A 20,920-nucleotide genomic window follows, 5' to 3' on the forward strand; every position below is an offset into this window, starting at 1 on the left:
ACACACACACACACACACACACACACACACACACACACACACACACAAGAAAGTGAAACAATTTGCTCAAAGTCATGTAGTTTTGAATGACAAAGATAGCTTGGACCAGGTCCTTGGATTCAAAATTTAATGCTCCTATTTATTTTTTTTTGGCATGGTATTGAGAGAGAGGGATACAGCATTTATTAAGCACTTACTATGTGCCAGGTACTATACTAAGAACTAGAGATACAAATAGAAGCATATAAGACAGTCCTGCCTCTCAAGGAACTTATATTATAGTGAGGGGAAGATAAAACATAAAGGGAGGGAAAGGAGTTGGAGAAGTACCATAATAGTGTAGAAATGACTATGAAATGGAGTGGAGGACCCGGGTCCTGGAAAAATATGACAAAAATTCTCACCTATCAGAATCAGGAAATCCAGGGTCAGAGTCCCAAGGGTCTGGTGGGATGGAGATGGATAGAAAGCAGATGTAATCATTGGAAGATTACAAGGAAATTTGGTGGAGAATCTGATCCCTGACAAGATAAAACAAAATGGTGAGCACAGGACTTGAAATCTGGAGAGTAGGATACCAGTACACTCCATATGTGACATTACTTTGTCACCCTATCTCAGTTTCCTCCTATTTCAAATGTAAAAGTTGGTTTAAATATTGTGTTCAAGGTCCCTTCCAATTTTAAAGTTTTAAGATTTCTGAGAAGTCTTTAAATGTTTTAAGTTTTGCTTTTTCCTCTGTGATTGATGAATTTAGGAATAGCAACTTGTTTCAAGGCTTATAAAACATTAAATCACTTTTTAAAAATACAGTGGTAGTTTTGAGACATGAAAGGCTAATAAAAATTATGATCAAGTGTTGTTAAGTACAGAATTCTATGCAAAAGCAAAATAATTACATTTGAGGAACTTGCACTCTCAAAAAATGAATCATAAATCAGACCAACCTTTTGCTGGTGTTGGTGCATCACAATGAATGAATTAATAAATGAATGCTTGGATGGATGAAAGAGCATGTTAAAGCACTGTGCTAGGTACAGATACAAATAGAAAATAAAGAAAGTCTTTTGCTTTCAAGGAGTTGATATTCTAATAGAGGAGGACACAATGGGAAAACAGGTGATAATGTATGTTCTTTAATATAATTCCCATTGACAAAACAACATATATATTTCTTTTTTTAGGTCATTTGACAGTTCTAAGGACTTTGGGGATGAAAACTTTTATTACTCTATGACTTTTAGTAGCAGTGGTTCCTGGGGATGGAAGTTATCAGGTTGTATCTTGACAAGGGAGTTACTCCCTTGGTTAATGGCGCAGGACTGGGCTAGAAGGAGCTCTGATAGTCTGGAGGCCTTGCTAGTCCTGAGACTTTGGGATCCAGGCCATCAAAATCAGGGCTTGATTGCACAGTGGAAAGAACTTTGAAGTTAAGAGTAAAAAAAGACCTGAGTTCAAATCCCACCTCAAATATATACTAGTTGTGTGATCCTAAGCAAGTCACTGAACCTGCCCACCTCAGTTTCTTCACTTGTAAATGGGGATACTAAGAGACTTTATTTTGCCTCTCTTTGTCTCTCCGACTCTTGGCATAGTTCCTGGCATAGCATAGGTGCTTAATAAATGTTAGTTGACACACTGACTATATAAACTTAGATGAATAACTCAACTTCTTGGTTTCCTCATTTGTAAATTAAATGGTTTGGAGTAGATAACCTCTAAAGCAATGATGGTGAACCTATGGCATGTGTGCCAAAAAAGGACACACAGGGCTCTTTCTGTGGGCATGCCTGTAGTCTCCTGTCAGAGTTTGCTACCAGAAAGCCAAAAGGACTCAGGGCAGAGCTGTTTCCTCTCCTTCTCCATGTGCCTGAGGACATTCCTCTCTTCACTTGCCCCTCTGCCCAGCAGCCATTAGGAGAGCTTCCTCCCTCCCCTGCCTGGGGTAAGTGGAGTGCTGTGGTGGGTGAGGTGGTGGGACCTGACACTGTGTCTGGGGAGGGGCGGGCATGGCACTCTATCTCTAAAAGGTTTGCCATCACTGCTCTAAAAGTGTCTTCTAGATTTTCTTTATGACTTAGAATTAGCTACATTTTAGCCATTTCTTCATGAAGTGTTTTGGAAGTATTTCTGAGTGGCCTTGAGCAAACAGGGCCACCTGCTTACTCTTCATAAACAAGAAATCAGTTTTCACAGGAATCAAAATAGGGGTTAAAAGAACACTCATCTCATTCTTTCTTTTCACTGCAGGTAAAAAGCCAAGCCTGAAACTCCATATCAATACCACAGGTGACTCCATTCTCATGAAGTTTCTTCGTCCAGATCCAAACACCAAACTAGAGGGTTTTGTTTTGGGATATGGCAGCAATTCTCAGTCCAACCAATATTTCCCATTGCCTTCAGAAGGGAAGTCATCAGAGGCAGAAGTTGGTAAGACAATTGGCATCTGAGGGTGGAGGAGAAGGGTGGTAGTGTGCTAATGGAAATAACTTGATTTGAAAGCCATAAAGTAGTCATTTTGTTTTTTAAAATTTGTCCAGAACAAAAATGATGACCTAATTCAAAGATCATCTTCATGACTATCACTGTTGTACACATAGTCCCTCAATACATAACCAAAAAAAAATTTGTTAAACAAAAAGAATACTGCATGACATGTTTCTTATTTCTGACTTCAACACTTGCTATGTGTGACTGGGAAAAAATCACATTCTGTGCCTTAGTCTCCTCAACAGAGAAAGGGCCTAATTATTTATATTACCTTCACTTTGGTCAAGTTGTTGGCCAAGTACTTTACAAACCTCAAAAGGCATTAAAGAGGTGGACTAATTGCCTTAAAAAGTCATCTCCAACACCATGTTTACATGAGTAACTTCCTTTGCTCTTTCTCCATTTTCTTCTGTCTTTCTTGGTAGAAGTTGGTGAGATTTATTAGTGAGTTTCTTTTCATTAGAAGCTACCAATCATCAATGCGTTAAGAGGATGATTTTTCAGGGTATCCTTCCATTTGCCTGAAACCTGGAGATTTAAAGGAGACTAAAGGTTTGGCGTTATTGTAGTGAATCCTAACATACTTGATGTCTGGCTACCAGAAGAAAGATAGTGGAGAAGGAGCTCCATCTTCTTCCTATTGCTTGTTTGGTAGACCACCATGTCAAACTCAATCAGGCAAACTTTTCCCAACTTTCCCCTCTCTGAATGTCTTACCCCGATCAAAGTTAAGTAAACCTTACTTTTTTTTTGTCACGTGTACTTCAAGGGTCTCATTCCAATATTGAACCTGAGGTACCAGACCATCTTAGGTCAGGCCTAGACCATTACATCATGGAATTAAAAATTTTTTCTATATAGCCTTAAATTCTAGGATATGCCAACCTCAGTAGTCCAGACAGAGAAAAGTGTTTTTCAGATAAAACTGTTTAAAAACTAATTTTTATTTCACAAGAGGAATACTAATTGTGAGTATTTTCATTTGGTTTCCAAACACTCTAATGTGTAGATTTAGATTTGGCTACACTTCCCTGGATCTTCAGTAGTTTAAGAGAACATTAACTAAGGTGGTAGAATAAAATTTATTTCCGTGGAAGGTAAATCCAACTGCTTTAATGACAACTTTGGCTTGTTGACAATGACCATTAAGGATGTGTCCCTCTTGACTTTTTTCCTAGTTTTCCCGACAGAGTACTTTCATTGCACTTCAAAAATCAAATAAGTAAAAGCTATACCATTAAAAATAGTGCTCCAGGTTCACTTTCACACAGAAGGTTAGTTATGAAACAGCTGGAGTATAGCTGCTACAGAAATAAATGTTGTCTGAGATTTAGGTACCTTGAACAAATATAACCAATGTAAACTTGGCACAAATATACTGCACAGGATTTGAAGGTTTGCAAATGTTTCCTGTAGCTATCACACCTTATTCTGACTAGCAACAGGATACTGGTGCCTTATCCAAAACACACAAGGTGAAAACAAAGATCATATGTCTTGTTCCCTCTTGAACATTGTGAGCAATTTTTTGGTTTCTGTTCATTTGTATTTGGCTAAATACTTCACAATGAGATTATATCAAATAATAGGATATAAGATACACTATGATTCTTCAAATTATCATTTGAAAAACTGTACTAATTAAAAGACATACTTGGGTTCCATAGAAGTTTCATTTGGGGGCATATATTAAGACAAATATAGTATTACAATACAAATAAATTATATTCAAGTAAATAAACAGTAAGGTATGTTATTTTCATGTACATGACGAAGGCATCTTATATTATAATGTCAATAGTCTAAATGTTCCTGAAAAATCCATTCAAGAACCAAAATATCCACCTTTGAAAACTCTTAAAAATTTGAATATCAAAAGATCTTGTTTTTTTCAAATAATATTCAAAAGGAAATTGTATTTATCTAAAATCAATTTTATTAGCTAAATTGTATACTGATCCCTGAAAATATATAGAAAATGGGAAGAGAAGAGTTGTATTCTCATGAAAAAAAAATAGGATTTGGAGTCAGAGAATCTTCTGGAGTTTTTAAATTAAACTTTAGTACTTACTAGTGGTGTGATCATGGATACAGTAACTTCACCTCTAAGAGGTAAAGTTCCTTCATCTAAAATGAACATAATAACACTGATATATTGTAGGCACCAAATAAATGCTTCTTGAATTGAATTAAATTGAATCAAATCACATGGCCTATTTCCCAGGGTTGTTGTAAGGCAAGAGATGGAAAGAGAGAGTGAGGGAAAGAGACAGAGACAAAGAGAGGGAGAGAGTGGGGGAAGGAAGAGAAGAGGAGAGAGAGAGAGAGAGAGAGAAAGAGAGAGAGAGAGAGAGAGAGAGAGAGAGAAATGAGGATATTCATTAAGCACTTGTATCCTCAGCTCTAACAAAAGCACTTGGCACAGAGGATACAAATAGAATCAAGCAAGATAAGCTCTGCCCTCAAGCAGCTTATATTCTAACAGGGAAGGGCATAAAAGGGAATTGGAGGTTGAGGAGTCCCATTGCAATATGGTGTGGAATGGAGATGGTCTGAGTAGAAGCAGGAGCTTGAGGTCATTTCCTGTATTTTAAAAAATGTCTTTTTTAGAGCAGACATATCTATAAGTATTTTCAAATGTCACTCACACGCTAAACTGCCAACTCCTTGTTCTTCTCTTCTACTCCCTCCCCAAACTAATGGTCATATTTTAGAGATAGTTGGCCACCATTTGGGATATCACGTAGAGCTGTGTTGGTGAACCTATGGTATGTGTGCCAGAGGAGGCTGCTCCCCTTCCCCCCTCCATCACTCCTAAGAACATTTCTCATGTCACCTGCCCTTCTGCAGCCCAATGGGAGCACTTTATCCCTCCCCTGTCTGGGGTAAGGTGGGGGAAGGGTTCACATGTGACATAAGGGTTATAGTTTGGGCACTCAGTCTCCAAAAGGTTCACCATCACTGACCTTGAACAATGAATGAACTATATGAAACCCAGTTGGTCCATAAAGAGATCAAACTGAACCAACCCCAGACAACCAGCCACAATCTAAGGTTTCATGCTTTCCTCAAATAACTAACAATAAAAAATGGGATGGGATGGGGGGAGGTGGAAACAACAACAAAAATGCATTCTTTCTCAAAGCTAAGCACAATAAATAATTATGCTTTCTGTTTCCTTAGCTTCCAAAATTTCCAATCTCTCTTTGCTGTAACTAGTACTCTGGTTTTTTGATCTCTTAATTGCTTTTACTATTTTCAGTACTTAGTATCGTTGCCTTATTCACAAATTGTAGTAGTGGTAGGTATAGTAGCTACTTAGCTTTCTATAGGACTTTCAAATATGCCAAGTGCTTTATCACCATTATCTCACTTCAGTCCTAAAGATGCTATCATTAGGGTCAGATATCTCAAAGAATTGCTCAACACTGGCCTCTTTCCTTTCTATTTACTTATGACCAAATTTGGGGGTACCATTGCCATCCTCTTAAAAGTAAATGTCTCAAGTGATTCCTCGGACAGCACAGTTCCTACATTTTTCCTCCTATTAAAAAGTAAGTTTGAAGGGCACCTAAGTGACTTGGTGTATTGAAAGCCAAGCCTGGGTTCAAATTTAACCCCAGACACTTCCTAGCTGTGTGACCCTGGGCAAGTCACTTAACCTCCATTGCTTAGCCCTTACTGTCCTTCTGCCTTGGAACCAATATACAGCATTGGTTTTAAGTTGGAAGGTAAGGATTTTTAAAAAAATGTTAACATTTATTAAATGTAATATTTATTAACAGTAATTATTTATTAACATTTGTGTTATTTGTCAATAATATGTTAACTCTAACCTCAGATACTTGTGGGACCCTGGGAAGGTCATTTAACCCCCATTCCCTAGCCTTTACTACTCTTCTCCATTGGAACTGATATTTCATATTGAGTCTAAGACAGAAGGTAACGGTTTAAAAAAATTTAAGCTTGAAAGCAGGGATCATTTCATTTTTGTCCTAGTATCTTCAGTGAGTAGCATAGTAGGGATTTAAGAAATCGTCATTGATTGATTAATTTGAGAATTTCCCTGTTTTCCGAAGACATGATCCCTTGTTCAAATATAAAAAGTTTAATTGTGCTCTTCTGGGAGAAATTCTAAGTCTTTAGTAAATTTGCTACATCTGACCCTTTTGGCAGCAATCACTTTCCTTGAGAATGTCCAAAATTGAATTTCAGAAATACTACTTGAGCCAACAAGAGTTCTAAAAGCCTTGTGTTCCACACAGCACATTAGACTCACCCTGCCCCAATTAAATACCAAAAAAAAAAAAAAAAAAAAAAGCAAGCAGCAAGCAAAGTAGTGAAGGAAATAAATGATTAGGCTAAATCCATTTTTTTCCTCTGTGGCTGTCTCAGAATTTTTTCCAAATGAGTAATTAATCTATTATTATAATAGTCATTATTGGCTTTGGTGGGTAATTCTGGAGCTTTCAAAGGGCAGGCTAGGCGATGACTGAGTTAAGGTGATGCGGACATGCTGGCTCCACTAGACTATACCTCTAGCTGTTGTGGCAAGAGTATCTACAGAGAACTGACAGTATTCTTCAGGGATTCTTAAAACCCTGCCTAATAAGAATGTGGGAAATAGGAATATTTAAATTGAAATTCCTCCAAGGGCTTTCCAGGTCAACGACACCCAATGTCTAAATGGCAGAACAATCTCCAAGATGCCTTCTTTGCCTTCAATGTTGTCATTCATGACCCCAAGGACTAAAGCCATCCATGGGATTTTCTTGGAAAGGATACTGGAGTGGTTTGCCATTTTCTTCTCCATTGGGTCCAGTGGATGTTCTGTCAGGCAATCAAAGGTTAAGTGACTTTCCCAGGATCTCACAGCTAATGTCCTAAACCAGATTTGAACTCAGATCTTTCTAGGCCTAGCACTCTGTTCACTGAACCACCTAGCTGCCTCCTAGCTTGTCTTCAATACATCCAGTAATTGCTGGTCAACATTTTTTAAAATTTTAAAAATTATAAATTAAAAAAAACCCTTGTATTCCATCTTAGCATCAAAATTGTATAATGATTCCTAGGCAGAAGAGCAGTAAGGGCCAGACAATGGGGGGTTAAGTGATATCTAGCATCCCACAGCTAGGAAGCATATGAATTCAATTTTGAACTCAGGACCTCCTGTCTTTAGGCCTGGCTCTCTATTCAATGAGCCACCTAGCTGCCCTATGAATAATCTTTAAATGGAGAATTCTGTGGATCCACACATTGACCATTTAGCTAGAAATTTCTAATAGTTATGCCCTACTAGCCTGTCCTTTTTTGAAAGATCTAATATGTTTATGACCCTCCCCACCTCTTCTTAATATATATTCATTTCCAAGTTAAATATTGACACTGATTTTATAAAAACTCCCTGGGTTGATGAAAATGAGCTAATTAGGTAAGACTATATTTTGCTAAAAAAAATATCACCCTATATTCTTCAGAGTGATAAAAGTATCACTCTGTATTTCACGCTTAATCAGATACTCACTGGATACTTAAGTCAGGCTTTATATTCTTAAAAGTCTTTAGGGATAGATATTTTGAAACCTTCCTTAGTAGCATGTTCCAAATAGTATTTTAAAGACCTTTACCCACCCTTTGGTTTCCTAGGATATATCCAATTTGTTGCTATTCTGATTTTTTAAAAAACTATTTTAGGTGTTTCATTTCATTTTTTTTTTGGGAAAGACCTTGCCTGCTTATTCATCCTTTCTTCAAAACAAATATTAATTTCCAAGTTAAATATTAGTTTCTGGTTGTGCATAGAGACCCTCTGTTTGCTGTTATTGTTTACAATAACTTCTCCTGATACATTAAAAATCTCTGGGGTTTATTATTAAAATGTGTTACTCAAAGAAACCATTCCTTCTCTACCCACTGGTTTACTACATGACCTTTGGCAGCTCCTCCCTCATCTGTGAATGGGTGATAATGTCTATTTTTTACAGATGGGACGTGGGTGGTTTAATGGATTCATGATTACAAAGTGATAAGCTGAAATCTCTTGAGTGAAAACTGTTATTTAAGAGAAAGCATTTTTATTGTATCCTGAAGAAAAGATTTCCTCCAGTCCCTGTAGTCAACATCTTTTTTTAAAATGAAGGATTGTATTTACTAACTCAAATATTCAAATAGATCTGAGTTCTATTAGTGTGGATTTCTTCTCCATTGATGCAGATTGTAATCTATTCTTGTCTGATCATCTTGTGTCACTCTTGCTTTGGGTTCTTCCACAGTTTCTCAGTTAGGGAGATCCACCTGACATGTTGGGGTCCCTCCTTACTTTTTCTTAAGTCAATCAATTAGCATTTCTTTTTAAAAATTTTTTAAAATTTAGAATATTTTTCCATGGTTACATGATTCATGATTATACTGCTCTCCTCTTCCCCCCCACCCCCCTTCCTGAAGCTGACAAGCAGTCATTGTTCAAAGCCTATTTCCAAGTTATTCATATTAATCACATCCCTATCAAACTACATGATCAATCATATGCTTTTCCTCTGCGTTTCTGTTCCCTCGGTTCTTTCTCTGAATGTGGATAGTGTTCTTTCTCACAAGTTCCTCTGGATTGTCCTGGGTCATTTCATTGCTGTTCATAGAAAAGTCCATTACAATAGGTTGTGCCATAATGTATCAGTCTCTGTGTACAATGTCCTCCTGGTTCTTCTCCTTTCATTCGGTATCAATTCCTGGAGGTCTTTGCAGTTCACATGGAATTCCTCTAGTTCATTATTCCTTTCAGCACAATAGTATTCCATCCCTAAAAGATAGCACCATTTGTTCAGCAATTCCCCAATCAATGGACACTCCATTATTTTCCAGTTTTTGCCACTACAAAGAGTATAGCTATAAATAGTTTTTACAAGTTCAATTGGCATTTTTAAGTGTCTACTAGGTACCAGAAATCAGGCTAAGGACTGATGCAAACACAGCAAAGATCCAATAGAGGAGAAGGGCTATCCATCAGCTCTTCTTCATTTTCACCATGGAACCAGTCTATCTTCTTGTTTGAGCATACATTTATTTGAAGGCCTCTTTATTCCAGTTCTCTATAGTTTCTCATTCATCATGTGTATCAAACAACCTACTCATACCCACCAAAAGGCTGTAGCTCTTTGAGAGAAAGAACTATTTTTTAAACACTTACGTTCTGTCTTAGAATCAAAATTAAATATTGATTTTAAGGTAGAAGAGCCCTAAGGGCTAGACAATATGGGGTTAAGTAACATGCCTAGGGTCACACAGCTAGGAAGTATCTGAGGCCAGATTTGAGCCTATGACCTCCAATCTCCAGGTCTGGCTTTCAGTCCACTGATCCACCTAGCTGCCCTGAGGGACTGTTTTGTTTTTTTTTTGCTCCTCCTTGTATCCTCAGTGCTTAGAAAACTGCCTGGTGTTTAATAAATTCTAGTTGACTGATTATGAATGATACTCTCTTTTAAATTCTCTAGGGATTGTTGAATTGTATGATTCCCAGAAAAAAAAATTGGTGGAATATTAGAATGAAAAAGATTGTCCTTTTTTTCAGGGAGAAGTTTGGGTTCATTAAAAGAGCTTTATAATTTCCAAAGTTAAACCAGTCAACTTTGGAGTTTAATTCTAGGCACAACTCACTGTCCATTAGTAGTGTCATTTCAAGTTATACTGATAGACAAGTTCTTTGGGGTGTCCATTTAATTGTATGTGTTAATAATAATAAATACTATAATTTATAGTAACTATAATATATAATAACAGCTATTATAGCTTTAAGATAAAAAAAACACATTACAAATATTATTTCATTTTATCTTCACAAAAGCCCTGGGAAGTATTATTATAGATATCATAAAATATAATACATATTATATATAATAATATAAGATATTGTTATACCCATTTTGAATATTAAGAATATAAAACAGAGAGTTTAAGTGACTTGTCCAGGGTCACAGAGCTAGGAAGTGCTGGAGATAGGATTTAAATTCAGGTCTCCCTTATTTCCAAATCCAGTGTGTTGTTTTTTTTTTTATAGTGTCCCTTTCATGCTATAATCTGAGTAACAGGCATTCTTTATCTAATTTGTTTTTCCTCTGGGGACAATTACACAAAAATTCCCCTCCAGGGCTTTATTGTAGTCTGGAGATAACCCAGTGTTGTGAAGGGCTATGACTAGATGGTGCGAACTCTATAGGGCTCTACCAAACTTTAAATGTTTTGAGTATAGATAGTACATTTAATAAGCATGTAGAAAGTACCTATTACCTGCCCACCAATACAGTGTTGGTGGAACTGTGAACTGATCCAACCATTCTGGAGAACAATTTGAAACCATGTCCAAAAGGCCACAAAATTGTACATACCCTTTGACCTAGGAATATCACAACTAGTTCTATATCCCAAAGAGATCAAAGATAAGGGGAAAAGACCTATCTGTACAAAAACACTTCTATCAGTTCTTTTTGTGGTGGCAAATAATTGGAAACTTAAGGGATGTCCATTAGGTGGGGAATGGCTGAACCAATTGTGGTATAAGCTTTTAATGGAATACTATTGTGTCATAAGAAATGACAAACAAGATGATCACCCAAAAACCTGGAAAGTTTTATCTGAAGTTATGCAAAGTGAAGCGAGCAGAACCAGGAGACCACTGGACACAGCAATAGCAATAATGTACGATGATCTACAGTGAAAAACTTAACTATTATCAAGAATGCAAGGATGTAAGGAAGCTTCGAGAGACTCATGAAAATAAAAGCTATCTACTGCCATGGAAGGAAACAGTGGATTCTAAAGGTAGATTGAAGCATATCATTCTTCAATTTATTTCCTTTATAAATTTTTGTCTTGAAATTCAGTATATGCCTTATTTCATAACATAACAAATATGGAAATATATTGTATGATAGCACATGTATGATCTATATCATATTGTCTGCTGCGGGGGATGAGTGGAAGGAAGGAAGATAACATGGATAGAAAAATGTCAGAAAATGATTAAATTGTATGTACATTAAAAAAATAAAGCATACTAAAAAGGCAAAAAAAATAGCTATTTTGAAAAATGCTTAGTAGCTGTCAGCCACTAAATTAAACCCTGGTATACATCCTGCAGTATACGATATCTATTGTTTGAGGATGCTTAACAAAGAGAAAGAGACATTACTAGGGAATGAATTCTCTATCCACAACAATCAAAAGGTCAAAGAAAAATAATTGCCCTCAGTCTTGTTCAGACTTCTTCCACTTCTGCAATAATGGCGGCAGGTTAGTTGAAAACTAGGTAGAGAAGGCTAAGAATTATAAACTTTTTTTAGAATTCAGTTACTTCATAGTATAATTACATTATTAAAATCACTTTAATTGTTAGGACTTTTAAATGAGATATTTACTCAGTGAAAATAAATAATAGACATGCCCCTGGAAGAAACTAATCACATCAATATTGTCATTCTTTCTATGAGTTAACCCAAAAGGAAGCTATTAGCTAAATGAAAAAAAAAACAAACAAAACAAAAAAGGCAGAGTTGATTTCATCATGCACCCAAATATAGCAGATGTTATTTTATAGGATATTTGGTAATTTAGCTTTATAACACAATAGCAGGATAAGAATAAACAAAAAGACCACAATGAAAATAGCTAGAATTTATTCATAACAATCTGTTGCAGAGGATAAAGAGACAAAATAAAACAAAATTCAGAAAGAACACACACAATCTTCTAAATCAAGTCAGCATACCCACAGATACTCCATGACTTTAATTCACAGGGTGGAGAACAGACATTAACACTACTATACCATCTATCAACATAAATCACAACACTTCTATGGTCTAGGACAGTGATGGGCAAACTACAGCCTGTGGGCCAGATGTGGCCCCCTGAAATGCTATATCCAGCAGAGCAACATTATTTCTAATCTGACGAATACAATGAGTAGGATACAATACAATGAAATTTCGAAAGAATTGCCTTAGAAACATACTGACAGATGAGCATTTCCTTTCCTTTGGCTCCCTCTTTGCCCATTACTGGCCTAGGAGATGGTTTGGGAGAATTCCTGTGGTTGAAAAATTCATCAGACATAAGGTATTCTAATGATGAGCCTCTCAAAATTTATATTTGTTCCTCATGTGAAGACATGACTCAAATGTAAAGCCTTTGCTGTTTGGTAAAATTTGCTAGTTAGTATACATGTCATCAAAGGAGGATTTTGGTTGAAGGATAACAACAAAAAAAATTGGGAAATATAGTTCAGGATGAAGAAATAAGAAACCAAATCATGTAGATTATTCAGAAACCTAACCTGATGCATCATGTGATATTTTTTAAATGAAGTGAATAAGATTGCAATGGACAAGGGGAACACAAAGCAGTTGTACAAAAAAGCAGGAAACATCTATATCTTAAAACAAAGCAATGAATGGATGTTGATGGATTGATAATATCTGAATCAATGGTCTAGTCTTATTAAGACCATTACCTCAGAGAAATCATCAAAATCAATAATAAATTAGAAAAAATAAATGTAAAAAAATAATACTGTGTAAAATCTTAAAAGGCCCAGTTCAACTTCTTCAAACAATGATGGAAAGAAGGATGGATTAAAACAACAACAACAACAACAACAACAACAACAACACGAGTGTGGACAAACACCATTTCTTACAGAAGTCTGATTCATATAAAGCAATAGTCGTAGCAAAGAGGCTGAAACAACCCCCAAACTGCCTTGGCCAACAAAAATGATTTTTCTTGCCAAGTGGAGGTAGGTATATAGCAGCCAAGTATAACATCAGTTCAGAAAATGAGTTTATTGGTAAAATGTTATAGAGGCAGATGGTAGAAGATTACAAGCAAAGTAACATCAGAAAATAGCAAAGAGTGTAGATGAGAGAGAAATTGATGCAAAGAGTCTGGTTGGTGTGAGAACCAATTAAAACACTGCTTCTAAAGCTTTAAAAGATAAAACTAGAAACTGTAAAGCAGACAGGAAATGGAACATATCTGTTAACATTCTTTTATAAATGACTTTTGTCTTAAATGATGAAGTAGAACCACCTTATTTAGATTCAACACCTCAGTTACCAATATGTTATAAGAGGAAGAAGAACTGATGTTAAAAAAGAGAAAGATGGAAAAACAACTGAAATATGAGGGAAAAAAAAAAACAGCTGAACTAGAGCAACTATCCAAAGAAGAAATATATGCTAGAGGCAAGATACTTTTCAGCAAGGTAATTGGAGTGAGAAGGTCAAAACAGGGAACAAAAAGGGCTACATGTAGAAGGTTGTATTTGAACTGGGTCCTCAAGGACATCCAGGGTTCTAAGAAAGAGAGAGCAGGAAATAAACTATTCCAGACACTGGAGAAGGTTGGCAGAATGCCATGGAGATGGGAAATGGAATGTTACGTGTGAAATACAAGTGGGCAAAGATATCTGAATAGAATATTCAGGAAACACATTATTACTAAAGAAGTCTAGAAATACAGGAAGGAATAAGGTTGTAAAAAAAAAACTTCAAATATCAAGCAAGAATTTAGATTTTGCCTCTTTATACAATAGGGGACCACCGGAATTTACTGATGACCTATACTTTAGGAAAATTACTTTGGTGTCTATTGGGAGGTTGAATTGGAAAAATGGAGAAGCTTGGGGCAGGGAGATGACATTTGAGGTGCTTAAAATAGTTGAAGGCAGGTAGGTGGCGCAGTGGATGGATTGCTAGGATTGGAGTCAGGAAGGCCTAAGTTCAAATGGTCCCAGAGTCTTAATAGCTGTGTGACTTTGGGAACATTTTTTAAAACATTTTTTGCCTCAGTTTTCTGACCAGTAAAATGGGAACAATAATAGCACCTTTCCTGTAGAGTTATTGGGAGAATCAAATGAGATATTTGAAAAATATTTGGCACAGTGCCTAGCACTTTATAAATACTGAGTCCCTTCCTGCTTCCTTCTAGGTGAGAACTAATCAGGGTCTGAAGTAGGATGTTGTGTGGTGCCAGTCCAAACTGTCTTAACAGTCTTAATTTTTGTTAGTGTGACCGCAGAGGAGACCATGAGACAGAAATGATAAGGGTACTGGTTGTAAGACAATAAATCTAAGTGACTGAGATGATCATAATGTTCAATAGTAATATATAAATTCAGAAGAGAAGTGACTTGAGTGGAGACAGAGACAATGAGGTCTGTGTTGCACATGATGAGTTTCAGATGTCTCTAGCACAACTGTTTTGAAAAATCTAATAGGCAGTTGGTGATGTGGGACTAGAACTCTAAAAAGAAACTAGGATTTGGTATGTAGATCTAGAAATCATCTGCATAGAGGTGATAACTGAATCTATGGGAATTGTTGAGATCATCAAGTGAGAAAGTATAAAAGAGAAAAGAATCCAGGACAAAATCTTAGATGATGAATAGGAAAAGGAAGCTGAGGAGTGGTCAAAGCTTGAAGGGAAACTAGGAAAGAAGAATGTAACAAAAATCCAGAGAAAGTATGAAGGAGTCACAAGTGACAATAGTGGTAGAGAAGTCAAAAAGAATGAGGACTGAGAAGAATGCATTATATTTAGCAATTAAAAGATCACTACTGACTTTGGGGAGATCAGTTTCAGTTAATTATAAGGTTGGAAGCCTAATTGATGGAAGATAATAACAAGTGCCAGGAAAGGAAATAGAGGCATTGAATAGAGAAGGCTTTATAAAAGAGTTTGGCTAAGAAATTGAGGAGATACATAAGATGATAGCAGAAATAGGGGAATGTAGTGATTATTTTTTATGGAGAGAAGTGACTTGTGCATGTTTGTAAGCAGAAGGGAAGGAACTAGTAGATTGGGAAAGATTAAAGAGAGAAGATAATAGGGGTAATAATCTGCTAGAGAAAGTGGGAATGAATGTGATCAAGGTTGCATAAAGAAGAATTGGATTTGTTGAAGAGAAAGGGACATCTTTTGATCAGAGACTGCAGGAAAGAGAGAAATGCCAAGAGATGAGATAGTGAATTGTGAGATGAAAAGAGAGAGTGCTTGGGAAATAACCTCAAATGGGTGGAGGAATAAAGTTTGAGGCAAAGGCTTCATTTAGGAAAATGAGGATTGGTTGGGGCTACAGCTGGAGACCTGAGGAGAGAGGATAAATCTTGGAATAACTTCTGTGAGGTGTGGGATAGAGAATCAATTAGGGAGGATTGCCTTGCTGCAGCAAAGGCCAAGTTGAGATTAGATAGCATAAATTTGTAATGGAACAAATTCAGCATGATTTTAAGGCTTCTTCCAGCTTTGTTTAGCAGCACATGAGTAAGAATGTAGGATTCAAGGAGTGGGAGTAACCCAGGGTTGGGGGTTGGCAGAGCATGAGCCATAATAGGACAAAGGAGGGAAGGAATTCAGAGTAGATAAGAGAGTAGAATTGAGCTGCTTCAATAAGGAGCTAAAACTGAAAGTGATGAGTGTAAGCAGATATGGGATGGATGGAGTGATGTAGTGAGGGCATAAAATAGGTTTGGGAGGAGTAAGGCATAGGGGTGAAAGAATAATAGGAGACTAGGATTTGGGATTTCAGATGGAAGTAGATTGCTTATGAATGATGGCCAAATCAAGAGTGTGACCATCTTTCTGGATAGCTGAGGTGGAGGAGAGGAATAAGTCATGAGAATTAAATAGATTGTGGAACTGAGAGGTTAGGATATTTGAGGATATTTTTCAATGTATGTACTTTATGGATGTTGTTGAATCTATTGTCCATTCACACTTTTTAAAGTCTTCTTAACATCTGAAAATATTTTAATTAACATGTATGCTGAAGATTCATATATAATAGCCACCATTAGGTGATAAATATGGATAAACAAACCTCACAAGACAAGGGTTAGTGAGTTATGGTTGACATTAGAGAGTCTGAAAGCTGCAATGGAGGGCAAGGAAAATTTCTACTTCACCTCTGGGATCAGTGAGTTAAAGGGTTTCTGAGAAGGTACAACTGGAACTGGAAAGGAAAGCTCAAGTTATAGTGTCAGCTAGAGGATGAGCTGAAGGTGGAAGAATCATGGGTGAAAGAGGGGTAAAAATGAAGGGAAGTTCATTACTAATTATTAATTTATCAATTTATATTAATAATATTGACTTGTTAATATTTATTTGTGTGTTAATTATTATTCGTTATAGATTGGGGATTCCAGAGGGCACAGCAGAAGGGCTTTGCAGATAAAGATCGGATAGAAGGGATGGATGGCATTCAAAGAGATTCAAAGGTTTATTGGGGTTGAAAAAGGGGCAGCAGAGGTTGGAGAGAGTTGTTCTTTGGTAGTCTGGGATTCAGTATGACAATGATGGGGAAGATAGGAGCCAATGAAAAGTTGTTAGTTATTGAGTAAAGAGCCCAAGTAAAATACTGAGAGAAGGGAGGTCTGTTGATGAAGATAAGTTAATGGAATATTCTGGTTTCACATCAGGGAGTCATAGTGACCCATTTGTGTGGGTCCTGAGAGGATAAATCAGTAATAGAAACAGGAGATGGGTTTGTGTTATGGTCCAGGAGAAGCATGTATGTCTTTAGAGTTAGGAGGCTTCATCAGTAACTAGTAACATACACATCCATTTTTTCATCTCCATAAAATCTTTGAGTTGCACATATATCAAGGGCAAATGCTTTCGTTTAAAGTATCAGAAAGACACGTTGGGCTTTCACAAATGATTTTTACAGCATACTACATCTTCACAGTATAATGACTATAAATGTAGAGAATGCCAGACAATGAGATATTTACTTTTATTACTTATAATATAAAAGTGTCTGACTTAGAACAAAATTCAACCTCAAAGGCTCTCTTTGAATAAGATATTGCCCATGTACATGTTAGGATCATAGAATATTCCTTGAAGTAATCACAGAAACAACTTATAAAGAATATATTTAGTTAAATTATAACAATTAAATTAAGTTTAAATCAAAATATATTAAACTAATCTATTGAAGTCATAATATCATGGGTTTAGAGGTGAAAGGACCTTCAAGGTCATCTAGTAAAACTTTATTATATCATTTATGGATGGGGAAAGCATCAAATACACAGTAAGTAGCAGGCCTGGAATTCAAACCTACTTTATCTGACTCCAAATTGAATGCATTCTCTCGACTCTCCTTTGCTAGAAAAATCTTCATTTTCATTTTTTTGCCAGTTGATTCACATGAAATGACTATTAGCTGAATACTTTGGCGGTTGGATCCCTTATAGAATACTATTAAGCCCTATTTTCCCTGATCCTTGTTCATGGACTCTATTGATTGATGAGGATTAATTGCAGTAGGTTTCCTCAAGGACACACCAAAACATGGTAGACTCTCAATGGCTTCATATTTCTTCCTCCTTTTTCATTGATATCTTATGAATACTCACACTTCTAATCTACTTCTGTAGCATGTTGTTTTTAAATCCAGCATGAGAGAGAGAGAGACAGACAGAAAGACAGACAGACAGACAGATAGACAGACAGACAGAGACAGAGACAGAGAGAGGAGAACCAGAACACTTTATGGATGCTGTTGAGTCTAATATCAATTCATACTTTTTAAAGTCTTCTTAACATCTGAAAGTATTTTAATTGATATTATCTGTAGTGACAGTTTGTGGGAATTTAAAAGAAAAATCAGATCACGGCCAGGAGTTCTGTGGCTACTGGCACTTATAGTTGGGTTTCCACACTGCAAGGGATATTAGTGAAAAAGGAGAAACACCAATATGATATGTTTCCTTAGACATTTTTTAAAACAAATAACATTTTTGTTCTTCATAAACAAATTCGGTCTAAAGCAGTACTTTCCACTTTGGGAATTGCTGCCGCTTCAATCATCTTCCATCAAATGATTAAAGGAATAGACTTAAGGGGGCAAAATTTTTAAATAGATTTTCTTGTCTTTAGAATTCTCTATACTGTGAGTGAGTTACTTCATTCTATAAACAAGGCCTGACACTCTCTGAGTAGTCATCTATGGATCTCTCTACCCTTCAATTTGTCAAAATTGCCCTGTTCTCAACATTTGGAGAGGAACTGATAAACTAATTCCTAGAATGGCCTTTCTTCTGCTGACTGAATTTTGTTTTATGGCTTCAGGACTCATTGTCCTCTTCTTGTGCTAATAGCAGAGATTCTTCAATTCTTTCCAGAAACATGAGTACCATAGGTATAGCCAAACAGGGTGTTAAGGTCTGCAAATAACTCAACGTGTTAAACAACCCAAAAGAAACTACATTTTAAAAGGACACATTGCCTTAATGCAAAAGAATGAATCTTCAGCTAAAGCATTCTATGACGTATTGATGTGCTAGAGAGGCAATATTTGGAGGCACAGGTCCTTCAGCCAACAAATTTAATTCAATAACCATTTTAAGTACCTACTATGGGCAAAACACAATTCTATGCCATAGGTATGCAATAATGAAATCAAGCATAGTTCTATGTTTCTCTTTCCTTGTGTCCTTCAAATAACAATACTAGCTCATGTGCTACAGCATTTCCTTCTTTACGCAGAATTGTCATAGGGTCATGGTACTCAGAGCTGAAAGGATCACAGTTCTAACTTGGGAAATTTCTTTAGTCCAACTCCATCCTTTTACAGATGAGGAAACTGAGGCTCAAAGAGGTGAAACGATTTGCCTGCAATCATATGGCAAGTTAGCAGAACCAGGATCTTCTCATTTCAAGTAGTGTTGTTTTCAATATGCCATACCATTCAAACTCTATGGTGGCTATCTTCTCTGTCTGTGCATAAGGCTCATTCTTAATGGGAAACAGGCATTTCCTCCCCTGTCTTCTTTTATCCCTTTTTCCATTGAGATTCTACCACCCCTTGCCTTTTCTCTCCTTTATACATTTCTAACATTTAGAAAGGACATAGTTCAGATAAGAGCCCGGGTAAAGTCCTTATCAGCAATATGACCTCACAGATTCCCTGGTATCCTAATCTGTAGAATGATGGAGATGATGTAGGAGATGATAATGCAACTTTCTTCATAACATTGTTTAATCAGTCAAAAAACATTTATTAACATTTACTATATGCTAAGTGTTGTGACAAGCACTACAAATAAAAATAAAGGCAAAAGGCAGTCTCTGATCTCAAGGAGCTCACAGTCTAATGGGGGAGACAATATGCAAACAGCTATGTAGAAACAGATTATATACAGGATAAAGCAGGCATAAGTACAGAGGAAAGGCATTAGCATCAAAGGAGGATGAGACAGGCTTCTTGTAGGAGGGATTTTAGCTTGTACTTGAAGGAAATCAGGAAAGTCAGGAGCTGGAAATAAGAAAGGGGGAGAGATTTCCCAGCATGGGGACAGCCTGTAAAAATGAGAAGTTGGATGGAGCTGTGAACACATTTTGATGACTTTCAAGCTCTGTACAATGCTAGTGGCTATCACTTAAGGGTAGTCTCCTCCAAATCTATTGTTCTATGACTATGGTTCTGTCAAAGCAGAGGATAGCTTTTTATAGGATGTGGACAGAATTCTGCATCTGGAGTCAAGGGACCTGGGTTCTAATTTCAGTATTACTAATTAATTGTGTCCCTTTTGGCATCATGTCACATCACCAGACTTCAGTTTCCTCATCTGTAAATTGAGGAGGTTTCTACTTTGCACAATTCCCTTTCAGTTCTAAATCTGTTACCCTACAAATCATAACCCTATATGAAGATGACATTAAGTTGTCCTCTAAAGTAAAAGAAACAACAAAGGCAAAATTTTTATAAAATTTTCACTTTCTCTTCAGCAGCATGAACATCTTGCTTTGTGTCACAAAATGGGGTGCTTCTGTTTCATTTTTGCTAAAGAAATAATGTTGTTATCTGGGTTTGTAGGATGGCAGAAGGTTGAGAGCTATTAATCTAACAAATAATATTTAAGAAACTATTTATGGCCTAGCACCAAATTCAAAGGATGCCATAGACTTTGTTAAGTAAATAAAATATTAACAGAAAAGACCACCAGTCTTTTGTAGGAAATATCATTTTCCTGTGTAAAAATCCCAAGGGTTTGTGATATAAAAAAGAATTCACTATGGGAGAGAATGCCACTGAAAATCATAAGGGTAGGAAAAAATATGCCACCCCTGTGAGCCCATGTTAAAGGCTAATAAAACTGTAGAAAGATCTACTCAGCACTGAAAACAATGAGCTGAAAGTGGCTGCATTCCATTTCTCCTGTTGTCTCACATACACTTCTCCAAAAAGCCATTCTTTCTCTCCATCAGCAACTTTCTGGAAACTCTTGTGGTTCTGGCTAAGAAGTCACAGGCAAGGCAGCCACCCAGGCATTAGGACACAGCCCACCCTGCCTGCAGCCTGTAGGGTGACTGCTACTCAAGTCCTTTGATTCCCCTACTTCCACCAGCATTTTGTCTTTACTTTGCTCCC

General features: G+C 36.6%; 1 protein-coding gene across 1 annotated transcript in view; it reads left to right on the forward strand.

The window, feature by feature from the left end:
* Window positions 1-20,920, forward strand: part of LOC123241583 (ABI family member 3 binding protein) — a 287,167-nt gene that overhangs the window by 79,174 nt on the left and 187,073 nt on the right. The window contains exon 2 of the mRNA XM_044669199.1: window positions 2,251-2,430. Within this exon, the coding sequence (XP_044525134.1) occupies window positions 2,251-2,430 (180 nt within the window). The remainder of the gene's footprint in view (window positions 1-2,250; window positions 2,431-20,920) is intronic.

This window comes from Gracilinanus agilis, chromosome 3 (assembly GCF_016433145.1).
Source record: "Gracilinanus agilis isolate LMUSP501 chromosome 3, AgileGrace, whole genome shotgun sequence".
In the NCBI taxonomy this organism is placed as follows: domain Eukaryota; kingdom Metazoa; phylum Chordata; class Mammalia; order Didelphimorphia; family Didelphidae; genus Gracilinanus; species Gracilinanus agilis.